At 46.8% G+C, this 12,277-nt stretch overlaps 1 protein-coding gene across 1 annotated transcript in view; it reads right to left on the bottom strand.

Moving 5' to 3' along the window:
- The window catches only part of PRKCSH (PRKCSH beta subunit of glucosidase II), a 377,155-nt gene that overhangs the window by 257,955 nt on the left and 106,923 nt on the right, over positions 1-12,277 (bottom strand). Inside the window, exon 10 of the mRNA XM_085600555.1 lies at positions 5,728-5,889. Within this exon, the coding sequence (XP_085456681.1) occupies positions 5,728-5,889 (162 nt within the window). The remainder of the gene's footprint in view (positions 1-5,727; positions 5,890-12,277) is intronic.

The following is a 12,277-nucleotide window of genomic DNA, read 5'->3' as shown; positions in this document are numbered from 1 at the left end:
AGTTTGAGCTATTGACATTGCAAATGACTGCCTTTTATTTAAGTTTTAAAAACAAATAAAAGGCATTGTCATTTGCAATGTCAATAGCTCAAACTCGCGTAAATGCGAGACCTATTGCATAGCAAATGCTTGCTTATTTTGATTGTGAGAGTACCGGCAGTTCTCAAGAGAAATGTAATACTTATAATTGGAGAGTAAGGGCACTTCTCAGAAACAAGCAGGTACTCTGGTTCAGAGTACCTGCACTTCTATTTTTCCATTTCAAGCACTGGTCCCGGTGCAACAGCACACACTGCACCATTAATGGCGACGCCCCGTCTCACCTGCGGAACGCACAGAGGTGGGCTTGGAAGGACTCTCCTCCCGCTCCGTGCTCTAGGGCGTCACCTACTCTCCCCCGGAGTTTACCCTCACGCAGGACGCTGTCTGCCCCACTGAAGCCGGGCACGGGCAGTCCGTTTATGGTCAAAGGTGGTAGTCACACGGGGGTGACCTGGTTCTGTGGAGTGCGACTTTCAACATAACACGACCAGATGCCTGAATCCTTCCCCTTCCTGTCCGTACTCTGTTCTTTACAAGCCTCCTTCCTTCAGTACCCGGTCCCTGCAGGAGACAGATATTGTGATGAGCCCCCTCATGCAGGCACGAGAAATGATGCAGAGGCAAGTCACCCCAAGTTTACAAGACGCCGACACCATCGCTGCCAAGAATCCACGCCTCGCTAGATAATCCAGTCCAGGCTTTTCCTTAGAATTCTGGGAGTTGTAGTGGCAGCTTTATACTGGGCTAACCAAGACTACAATTCTCAGAATTCTACGATGCAACCCGGGCTGGAGTAACTGATGACGCATCCCCCTCCACGCTCTGTGTGTTGCATACTCAGGGAATGGAGCTGTTATTTTCTGTTTTCTTATGGAGCCATTCACTTAAAAGCTTGGCATCCGTATGGACCTGTATTGCCATATCCTTCCCCGGACGGGAGTACTCGTGCACAGGGCGAGAAATACAATGTGGGACTTTTATTTTTAAATCCGGGTATTCTGTGAGTTGTGTTCTTGATGCGCCACAATTGAACCGACGTGAGCGGCGCACCTCATCGGAACACTTAGTGAAATGAAATAGCGCACAAAAAATCCACTCTTCGACATGGAACCCTTGAAGTACACATATCTCAGAAGTATGAGTGCCAGACACCTATACTCGCTGCTACCCATACGAGAGGGTGTACAATGTTAGAATTTGTCTTTATAAATATTACATCAGGTATAAATAGATATATGTCCTCTTGCATACTTCGCGTATTTTAAAGCAAGGAGAGCCGCACCGCTGCAGGCGGCCGAGGGATCTGAGGAGGTGAGTATCGCTTCCGGAATAGTGTGCACCTATCTCTCACACTTTATCTATCGTGCTTCTAAGCGCTGCATCCCAACACACGACAATCGCACGTGAGTAGTCCTCAAGCAAGATACGGAAACACTTCTCACACAGGGTCAAAATAAAGACAACATACTTCCAAGCACACGCCCCACACAATGTAGCATGCAAACCAGGTAGGCATGTACTTCGTATGTGTAGTAGGCGCTATATTAATTCTACAATACAGAGTACTTCATTTACCAGTTCATTTCCATGGGTGTGTTATCAGAATCGACTTATCTAACAACAAAGTGTGCAACTCACCTACTTGTGGGCAGTGGTGAAGCCTCCCGGGCAGGAGCTGTTACGCAGCACTAGTATGCATAGTGAGCAGAGAAAGTGAGCAATCATTATGTACGCCACTGCGCATCACCATTGTGACTAGTGAGTACATACTGTAAGCCCAAGAGACAGTGGCAGCATCAGTGAGTAGTTACCCGTCATTGCTGTGAGAAGAGAGAGGAAATACTAAACCTAACACAACGGCAATCTCACGAGAAGCCTGGCACAGAGTATTGTATTGTATAAAATATTTATATCGCGCAACTATCACCCCACGGGTATCCTGGCGCACAGAGACCATGATGACATAAGGCAACCAATCGATTCGGCCACTAAACAGGAAACCTACTAGCTGTTTCTGGCAAATAGCCAGGTCTTAAGGTTCTTCCTAAATAGCAGTAATGAGTCTACTTGTCTAAGGCTTAGGGGAATTTCATTCCATAGACAGGCTGCTGCCAGGCCGAAAGCTCTGCCCCCTAGCTTTGTCGAATTAACTCTGGCAACAGACGCCAGACTTTGGCTGGCGGACCGGAGGAGTCTTTTGGGCGCATACCAGGTAAGCCGTTCTTGTAAGGAGAGCGGACCTGAGTCATGGAGCGCTCTAAAGACAAGACATGGAGATTTAAAACTGACTCTGTCCTTGAAAGGAGTCCAGTGTAGGTCCCTCAGTGCCAGCGTCGCGGAGGAGTTACGCTGTCTCTTAAGGGCCAATTTAGCTGCCATAGACTGGACTGCCATAGAGGAGTGACACGTCGCAGTGTGAACAGTGAGCACAAGATAAGCCTGACACATAGTGACAGTCAGTGAGCGGTTACACATCGCTAATGTGAACAGTGAGCACACGATGAGCCTAACACGTAGTGACAGTCAGTGAGCCGTTTCACATCACTAGTGTGAACAGTGAACACATGATAAGCCTGACACATGGTGACAAACTAAGTAATCCATTACACATCGCGAGTGTGAACAGTGAGCATACGGTGAGCCTGACACATAGTGAGAGAGTAAGTGAGCCTTTACACATCCCTGGTGTGCACAGCGAGCACATAATGAGCCTGACACATGGTGAGTGAGTAAGTGATCAGTTACACATCACTAGTGTGAATAGTGAACACATAAGCTTGACACATAGTGACAGAGCAAGTAATCGGTTACACATCGCGAGTGTGAACAGTGAGCACACGATGAGCCTGACACATAGAGACAGAGTAAGTGAGCCTTTACACATCACTAGTGTGAACAGCGCACACATGATAAGTTTACCACATAGCGACAGTCAGTGAGCCGTTACACATCGCTAGTGTGAAAAGTGAGCACATAATGAGCCTAACACATAGTGACAGAGTAAGTGAGCTATAACACATCGCGAGTGTGAACAGTGAGCACGTGATAAGCCTAACACAAAGTGACAGAGTCAGGGAGCTGTTACACAATCACTAGTATCAGCAGTGAGGATGTTTTAAATCTAACACAGTGTCAGTGAAAAGATTAGCATGACTGGATTGAACACACTCAGGCCCAACAGCACACTGTGGGAGTCAGTGAGCAGTTAGTGTCCCTCCAGTGAGTAGCAGTGAGCGCGTAGTAAGCCCTGGGCAGAAGTGACGCAGCGCTCTGTGCGGTAGTGGCGCATCGGGTGTGCCTAAGGCCCCGCCCCAGTAAAGCAAGGATATAAGCCACTCTCACTACTAGTTGTGTACCAAAAATATCGTCATAAAAGTTCAGTGGGCCCTCCAGGGCTCCGGCGCCAATGCACTTGCTGCACAATGATGTCTGCACAGCCTGAAAGCCTCACGGGGGCGTAACGTTGAATGTTGTTACTCCCACTGCCGCGCACACTGTGGCATGATGGCCCCCTTTATTCTCCAATATTGCACTGATTACAAGTGTCGGGCGACTTGAAGAATGCCCCCCTCCCCCATCACAAGCGCTGCAGGGGGGTGAGTTACGCCCCTGATGGCCCAGATTCCCCCTTCCTCCTTGCCGGGTCCATGGCACCACGGTCAGCCCCCCAACCCCTCTGGACGCTCCCTGCGCGGCAGCGTCTGCAGGTGTTGTTCACTCAAGTTTTTGCTGTCTAACGTGGTTTCCATCCGAGGACAGGGCCCCGGCCCCCCATCTATGAGGGCGCTGATTCCTTCCCAGACGCACTCTTCAAAGTTTTCTACCAGACCCTGCAGTTCTTAGCCAGTCCCCTCGGGTATGTGCGACACTACTTACTGCGGTGCTGCCGGAACGCTTTCCCGGTGGAGGGGTCAAGGGGGGCGAACACACCATTTATAACTTCGAATTTAAGCCGACGATCTCTGCTTTGCACTCAGATGGCGCGGGTTCTGTGGCAGGCGGAGATGCTTTAACCCGACAACCTACCGCCCCTAAACCGTGCCCCTCCACCACAAGACAACTTGAACTTTTGGTTATTCACATTTTTTTTTTTTTCACACAGGTCTGCCCCCCCCCCTTTTTTTTTAAGCTAATTGGCCATGCATGAGTGACCTTTAAAAATGTCCGTTTTTTTTTTTTAACCCCCAAAAACGCCCACCGCGCCGTTGTCGCACCTTCGTGAAATAAACTGTTTAACAAACAACACTACAAAAATGCACCACAGATAAATCTTAACACATATAAAACCCGCATTGGTGCCGTAGGTGGCGTGCGTAAAGTGAAACCTGATTCAGGGACGCCGTAAAACATTAGAGCTCATAACTGCGTTATGTAAATTTCAGAAGTTCGTTTTGTAACGTGTTTGCGGCGCGTTACTGGTAATATTCATCATTTTGTGAGAAGGTCTGTTCATTTGCCTACCCTTAGAACACGCTTTTGTACGTGGGGTGAATACAAAAAGACACCTTTTTATTTTCCTTAAGATGCTTCATTTATTCGATAGGAAAACATATCGAATAGTCTGGGGGAACGAGATATCCCTGAGTGCGTGCATGTTTTGGGAACACGTTCGTCAGAGAGCTCAGAATCTCGGCAGGCCTGTCCCTGCTGCCCGCACCAAACACCATAACATAAGTAACACAAGCGCTCTCCAGGCAGCCTATGACGTTTACTTTCGGCTTTTTCGCCCGTCCCACTTGGACGTGCTCGCCTGCTTTCCTTCTTAAGTAAAAGGTTTCTCATCTTTATGGGGCCATGTGTTTGGCCCCATAAAGATAAGAAACCTTTTGCGACCAACGTAATTCAGGTCAGCCCGTCCAAGTGGGACGGCTCAAAAAGCCAAGCAAAGACGTCACCGACACCTCTTTTCCAATGGCTGGCCACAGTTTAGCATAAACGGTGACGCCGGCCAATGGAAAAGAGGGGCGGGGCTTAATGCCCCTTACAGAAAATCCCTCAAAACATTAAATCTCGCCAGGCGAGTCTGCGCATGCGCGCAGCTACGCCAGGCGAGACCTAAAAAGGGATGAACCTGGCCTCTGTAGCCAAACCACACTCCATTGTGCATGTCCTAATAATTTAACTTTGACCCAGTCTAGCACAACCAGATACCTGCAGTTGTAGCTTAGTGCTTTTTGGCGATAGAAGGCTCTAAAACTACTAATCATATTTCCGTTTCCCCAGATGCATATTTTTTGTTTTTTATTTGCTCATTAAAATTCATACTATTTTCATAAATTGGAGTGGGATTTTTAATCATATTGTGCTTTCAACTTTTAAACTGTTGTGGTACTGACAAATGCTTCAAACTTGTTTCTCGGGTTAAGCCTGGCTGCTCTGTGCCCCAGATAACTAGGACTGAGCTAATGTTTAAAGTAACCTAATTGGACCAGATACAGAATAGTGACATTAATACTTGGTGAGGTCTAACCCCCCCCCCCCTCCCCCCCCCAAACTAATAAACCACATTCTCATAGCCACCATTTAGTGCATAAAAACTGTACCTACAAACCACTGTCATAAATCCCTCCATGTACACCACCACGTACATATAGAACGTCACTTCTCCCACAGAATTTATACACCCATATTTCCGTCACTTGTAATTCTAAACCACACAGTGGAAGAAAATATGTTGTGCAGTACCTTATGATCTTCCTCTGTCACATCATCATCCTCATCATCATCTTCCTCGTCATCGTAGTCCTCATCTTCGTGATGAGGATGATCAACCTTGGAGTCGATGTGAGAATCCAAGTCCTCGTCTGCAGTCACTTCCAGTGGAGGTGCCGGGATCTCAGCTACAGCCTAAAATTATGCAGTGATATTTGACAGATAAAAAGGCAGAGATGCCAAAGGATCACAGAACACACAAGTATATGAGAAGAGTACATCAGAGCAATGAGAAATTTGTGGGGGAAAAGGCAGTGAGCACAGAAGGAGCACCTATGAGCACCGGAAACACGCATTACCTTATGAAATATAAGCCCTGGCAGAGGAAGTAGTTGTTTTCCTTGGAAAAAGCAACTAATAGCCAGAAAAATAAGCTGGTGGCAGACAGAAGGAGGCACCCATGTGCAGAGAGAGCATAAATGTGTGGTATGTTACATTTCCACTATTTATGTAATACACTGTAGCAAAAGACCACTGTGGCTGCAAAATGTGCATAATGATACTTCTTGACTGTTTTCCATATCACAATTTACAAATTATTTTGAACAAGTTTGTACTTTTAAACTGGAATTTTTTTCTCACTAAAAAAACCCACAAATGTTACAGAGATGTTATAGTTAGGAAATAGAATGAAAAATCCTTGGAAATTCTCTGATTAAACCAAAGGTTACAGGGACGTTCTAGTTAGGCTCACATTTCACTCGCACAAAACCAGTGAAATGCAGCAGTTATTGTTACCTGAGCTAACTAACTTACACCCCCACAATGCACTGATTATAAACCTAACATATTAGATCACTCAACTTAGTTACATAGAAAAGCAGCTGTAGACAATGGGGATAGTGGATTGTTTTTATAACCCTGAACGAACTGCCATGGTTTCAAAAACACACTTGAAAGGGGATCTTTTATCTCTTTTAAAGACGACCAGTGAGCACCTGCAGACCAGGAAAAAGAGTTTTGGAATATTTGCCTCTAGTACGTTCTCCATGTGTAAAACCCTATCTGTCTTTTTTCTTCTGTCATACAAAAATGTTTTACATTATTAGATTTAGGTTCAGTATCGCATATTTCCTGGTCTCTTATCCTCACAAAGCTTATTGTGATGCTGAACTTGAACCATGCTAGTGTGACTCTAAATCAACTCAGAACATGTTGCACTTTTTGTTTTTCTGTCGATTCTACACTAAATCGAGGAGGGATTTTATTATCCCCCTATTAAGTTTTTGTTTTTTTCTTTTCAACCTGAACATGGCCTATTAAGATTTTTAAACATCAGGAAGAGCAGGCCGGCCTTGTATCATCTCCAGCTTTTGAATGACGAATTTACATGTTTAATGGTGCATAGATACATTTCTACAGCAGTCCGTTTATGGAACTTAGTTGGGAAATGATTTTATTTATTCGCAAATGGTATTTTTTACTGAATTTATTGTTATTACTACACCATGCTCCGGTCACATGCCTTATGGCTTTTTCGGTCAAATCTGAGCCCTAATGAACTGCTTCTGAATATTATGGTTTTCTGGGGATACAGTGTTGTATTTAGCATTTATATTTTTATTGTTTGTGCACTGACCTATGTTTACTGTTACAAAATTGTAATCTTTGCCCTCATTTGGAAACTTGTGATTTGCTGCTATGTGATGAAATACCATCTTATTTTTTTATTTTATAGTGCAGACTATGAATTTTAACACATTGTGTATCTTGTTTTAACTTTTGATGTCCTGTTTTATGGTTGCAAAAAGAACCGAATAAAGAAAATTTGACTGACATCCCTTATGACGTCGTCAATTATGTCACTCAAGACATCTCAACTAATGTCACTGATGACATCATCCAGTGATTGTGTTTTCTAAACGCTTATGAGTGTTAAACATATATTTTAAGGTTCTACAAAAGTTAAATTACTATACTTTGTGTACTACTGAGAGATACTATTTCTAACATCAATTCCCCATTCTCAGTCACCTATACAGCCACTTACACAGTCACTCTCCATACAGCCACTCATTCACCCATGCAGTCAGATCACACACCTACTCACTTACCCATGCAGTCAGTCACACAGCCACCTCCACACCCATATAGCTACTCAAACACATGCTTCTTCACCCATACAGGTACTCTCACACCCACTTATTTACCCATACCGCCACTCACAGACCTGTACAGCCACTCAGAAGGATACACAGTCATACCGCCACTCACATAATATATGTTAGATATAGTATCACTCAGTAGTACACAAAGTATAGTATTTTAACTTTTGAAGTACCTTAGTATATATGTTTAACACTCAAAGGTTTAGAAAATACTCTACTGGACGATGTCAGTGATGTCACTGACCATATCATGCATGTCGTCATATGTGAGGTCATAAGCAGTGCATTGCGGGGCGTAAGTTATAGTTAGCTCAGGTAACTATAACTGTTTAATTTCACTAGTTTTGTACGGGTGAAATCTGAGCCTAACTAGAATGTACCTGTAACCTTTGTTTTTTCAGTGAATTTCTATGGTCAAGTAAAATGCCCATCACATTGCACATGGGGGAGGGGGGTTGAATGCAGGGCAAGGCCTGGGATTGTGCTGCCCCCACCAGAGCTTGTTCTCCTGCCCCCCTCCTCCTTGCCATCCACTGTCGAAGTCCATGACCCTGATCCATCATTACAACCATGTGTGGCTGTTCTGCCACTTCCCTTCCTGCCTGCCCTTAAAAGTTAGCTTGCTGCTCCATCCAATCCCTCCCTACTCTTGGTTGTCTGAGTCAATGGCCCAGCCCCCTCCCTCCTGACCTACATGTCCTATTGCTGCCAATGCCCTATATTTAGCTTGAAGTCCCTGCCCACTCCACCTGCCCTCCGTTCCCCAATTCTATGCCCCATCATTGTCCTCCTGCTTAGCATCTGTGCTAAGCTTGCTGCCCCTACTCTCCTTCCTCCTGCCCTCCGATGTCTGTGTGCATGGCCCTGTTCCCTCCTTTTGACAACCATATTCCATGGACCTGCCACCCCCCTATCTACCTCGAGTGTTCTGTTAAGCTGCCACTGCCCCTCCCATCTGCCTAGCATGGTCAGATAGCTATCGCATGTCCCTGCCACCTCCACCCTGCCTGTCCAAGTTCCATGCCCCACAACCCATCCCTCCTGTAATCCATGGTCCATTTTGCTGCCACTCCCTTATGCCCTCCGTGCTTTATTGTGCTGCAACTGCACTTCCTGTCGGCCCTGTGCAGTCTGTTGTGAAGCCCCTTACCCTGCCCTCCTTTGTATATGTCCAGCCACTGCCCCTCCCTTCTGTCCTTCATGGTCCTTTGTGCATGCCCCTGCCCCCTCCCTCTTGTTCACTGTAGGAAGCTGGCTCTGTATATACTATACCAAAATGAGGTATAGTGTGCACAGAGTTGAGTGGAACCCCAAAGGTAGGCAGAGGTAAACGTAGATAGCACCTAACTCTCTATTTGTGGTAGTGTGGGCAAGCAATAAGGCCTTATCAGAGGGTAGTGTTAAGGATTTGTTGTACACACTCAATCAGCAAATGATGTCACACCTCTAAGACTGAACTCAGACCAATTTGTTTGTATAAAAAATATTATTGAGTTATTTTATTTCTTCAACCAAGCCAGGCCTGGTGCAGGTAAGTAAAACAAATGCTTTGCAAAATCTTATGCAATGTTTTTACAATACAATTGAATGCAGGTTCAAATGCAGTTGATTTAAATACAGGTAAGCCAAAATGTCGAAATTACTTTTTAGTTTCTCTTCAGATTACTTTGTACGTTACTTTTTTGTTAACTTTTTAAGTTACTTTTTCTACTCAGTGTGATATGCCTAGATATCACACTGGGACATTTCCTAGAGAAAAGGTAAGTATATCTGTTTTTGTACAGTTGCAGTTTTTCAGGTTTTAATACAAATCAACTCCACACTTGAAACATTTTTCAAGGAAAAGCAGTCAATGTATTCCTATGGACAGTAACAAAGTTATTGGTTAACAGGTAAGTACTTTGTTTGGGAGTTGGTACTCTTGGGTTAGAACTAGGGTTCCCCCAGGGTCAAGGATGCACTCTTAAAACACCCTCAGCGGCACTAGGGCTGCCGGGTACAGAGTGCTGAGGCCCACTGTTATCCAATGGGGGATAGGAGGCCTCCGGTTCGTGGCTCCTCAAAAGCAGGCCACAAGGTTGTGGGAGCAAAGCTCCTGGTGTTAGGCTCAGGGAAAAGGGGGATACAGATTAGCACGCAAAGAGCACCCGCAGAGGCGGCAGGGTGCTGTTTTGGCATTGGGTGCCCTGTTGTTTTCAATAGGAGTAGCCGGTTATGGATTTTGGCTTCATTCTCCGTCCAGAAAGACTTCCGGTAGAAACCAATAGCTGGGCAGGTAAGTTGGAGGGCTCAGGGACGTAGGTGCACCTCAGGTTCTTTTCTCCAGGGCACCGGGTTGCTGGATTCAGAGGTGTCTTTTGAGGTCGGATTTCACCTTACCGGGCCACTCGCGGTTGTGGCGGTGTCTCCATGCAGAGGCTGTAGGCGACGTCGGGGAGTGCTGGAGGGGTCAACCCACGGTGGTCCGAGGCTCTGGAGCGCTGGGGAACCTCGCTGGGACCGGTGGGCCACCCAGATTCGGGTCGTAAGCGTCTGGTGCAGTGGTGGTTCCAGGCATCGGGTTTCTTTGTCCTCAGTAGGCTCAGAATCTGTCTTGGGAGTTTATTTTGAACAGAGCTGCTGTTCACAGGAGAACCGGTCTTTGTTGAAGGCAGTCAGTCCTCCCAGGGTTCTGTAGGTCGCTGGCTGCAGGTCAAGGCGACTTTTGGCGCAGGATCTCAGGAAACTGCAGGCGGGCCGGTAGGGCTGAGGCGAAGTCACTTCTTCTCTGCAGTCTCTTCTGCTAGGCTTCTTCTTTCGTCCTTCTTCTTAGGTTGCGTGAATGTGTCTTCTTGGTTCAGGGCTGCACCCTAAATACTGTATTTAGGGGGCGTTTTAGGGGTCTCAAGGTCATTAGGCAATGGGCTACTGACCTTAGGGTGACTACAACATTGGTGTGCTCACCCCACGTGGGGGAGTGGGCACAGTCCCTAACCCTGATTGGGGAGTGCCTGCAAGATGGCGGGCACTGAAAAGTGGTCTTCACCTCGCCTCCCCCACCTGAGGGGTGGGGTTGGAAGAGGTGGGCACACCTTCTGGCCAGGCAAATTTTTCCCATCTGCCTTCCAGCCGAAAAGGAGGAGAGACACAAAGCGGGCCTGCTCCTGGTAGCAGGAGAGGCGAAGGTTCGCATTACAAAGGCAGCAAGATCTTTGAAGCTCCCCTGCCACAGATAGCGCTTCCTGGCCTGTGGGAGGTGTGAACATCTCCTCCCAGGAAAGGCTTTGTTTCTGGGCTTAGAGCGTGAATGTTGTGTGGTGGCAGGCTGGTGTGTACCAGTCATGGAACCCACCAGAGGCTGGTCGTTTTTCAGGGGGAATCTCTAAGATGATCTCAGAGTGCATTTTTCATTAAATTCCACACTGGCATCAGAGTGGGTTTAATGTGCTGAGATGGTTGATACCACACTTCCCAGTTTTCAGTAAAGCCATTATGGTGCTGTGGAGTTTGTAATGAAAAACTTCTAGCACCATATACTCTTAACGGCATTACTGCACTTACAATGTCTAAGAAGTGGTCTAGACAACATAGTTGCAGGGCTCATGCACCTGTGCCCTCACCAATGGTATAGTGCACCCAGCTAGTGGAGTGGCTGACCTATGTCGGGCCAGTGGGTGGTAGACATGGCACACAGGATTGGGTGCCATGTCGACTCTTTACTTTGTTCTGCACCAAAACATGCAGCCTGCAATGGAAGTGTGAGTTTGTAAAGGTACAGGGCCTCTAAGGGTGGCACAATAAGTTCTGCAGCCCTTAGAGGCCTCCCCTGGCCACAGTGCCCTTGGTACCCATGGTACCTTTAACAAGGCACCATGGGCACATATGGCCTGAGGGGTGCCAATTGAGGGAACACAGGCCCTGGGAACCTGATTAGCAGGGACCCAGGGCACACAGAATCAAAGTGCATGATTAGTCTGGCAACACGTGGAGAGGTGCCGAAACAGAAACTCAGCTTCTTACAATCACCATGGCTGCTGTGCTGCCTCAGCCCCTCCCACATGTCCTGTGTGGTCAGCTTGCTGACCTTGACCCACTCCCACCTTCCCTCCATTGTCGGGGACTATGCCATTATAGTCTCACTTTTGCCCTACATAGTGTGTTGAGTTTCCAGTACCAGACTGCCCTCCATGGTCAGCTTGCTGCTCCTGCCCTCTGTGTGCAGACCCCTATCCCCTCCCTCCTGTCTTGTCTGCTGTCAGGCCGCTGCCCCTCCCTCCTGTCTTTCATGGTCTTATTCTGCAGCTGTCACTCCTGTCTAACTGGTATGGTCTGATTGCTGCCCTTGCCTCTTTCCCCTCTGCTCTCTGTTGTTCATGTGCATGGCCCTGTCCCCTCCCATTGCTTTCCATGGTCTGTTGTGCTGCACTACTGTCCAG

Source organism: Triturus cristatus, chromosome 4_2, assembly GCF_964204655.1.
Source record: "Triturus cristatus chromosome 4_2, aTriCri1.1, whole genome shotgun sequence".
Taxonomy (NCBI): Eukaryota; Metazoa; Chordata; class Amphibia; order Caudata; family Salamandridae; genus Triturus; species Triturus cristatus.
Note: the sequence above shows the minus strand (reverse complement) of the source record. Positions and strands in the feature narration are given on the sequence as shown.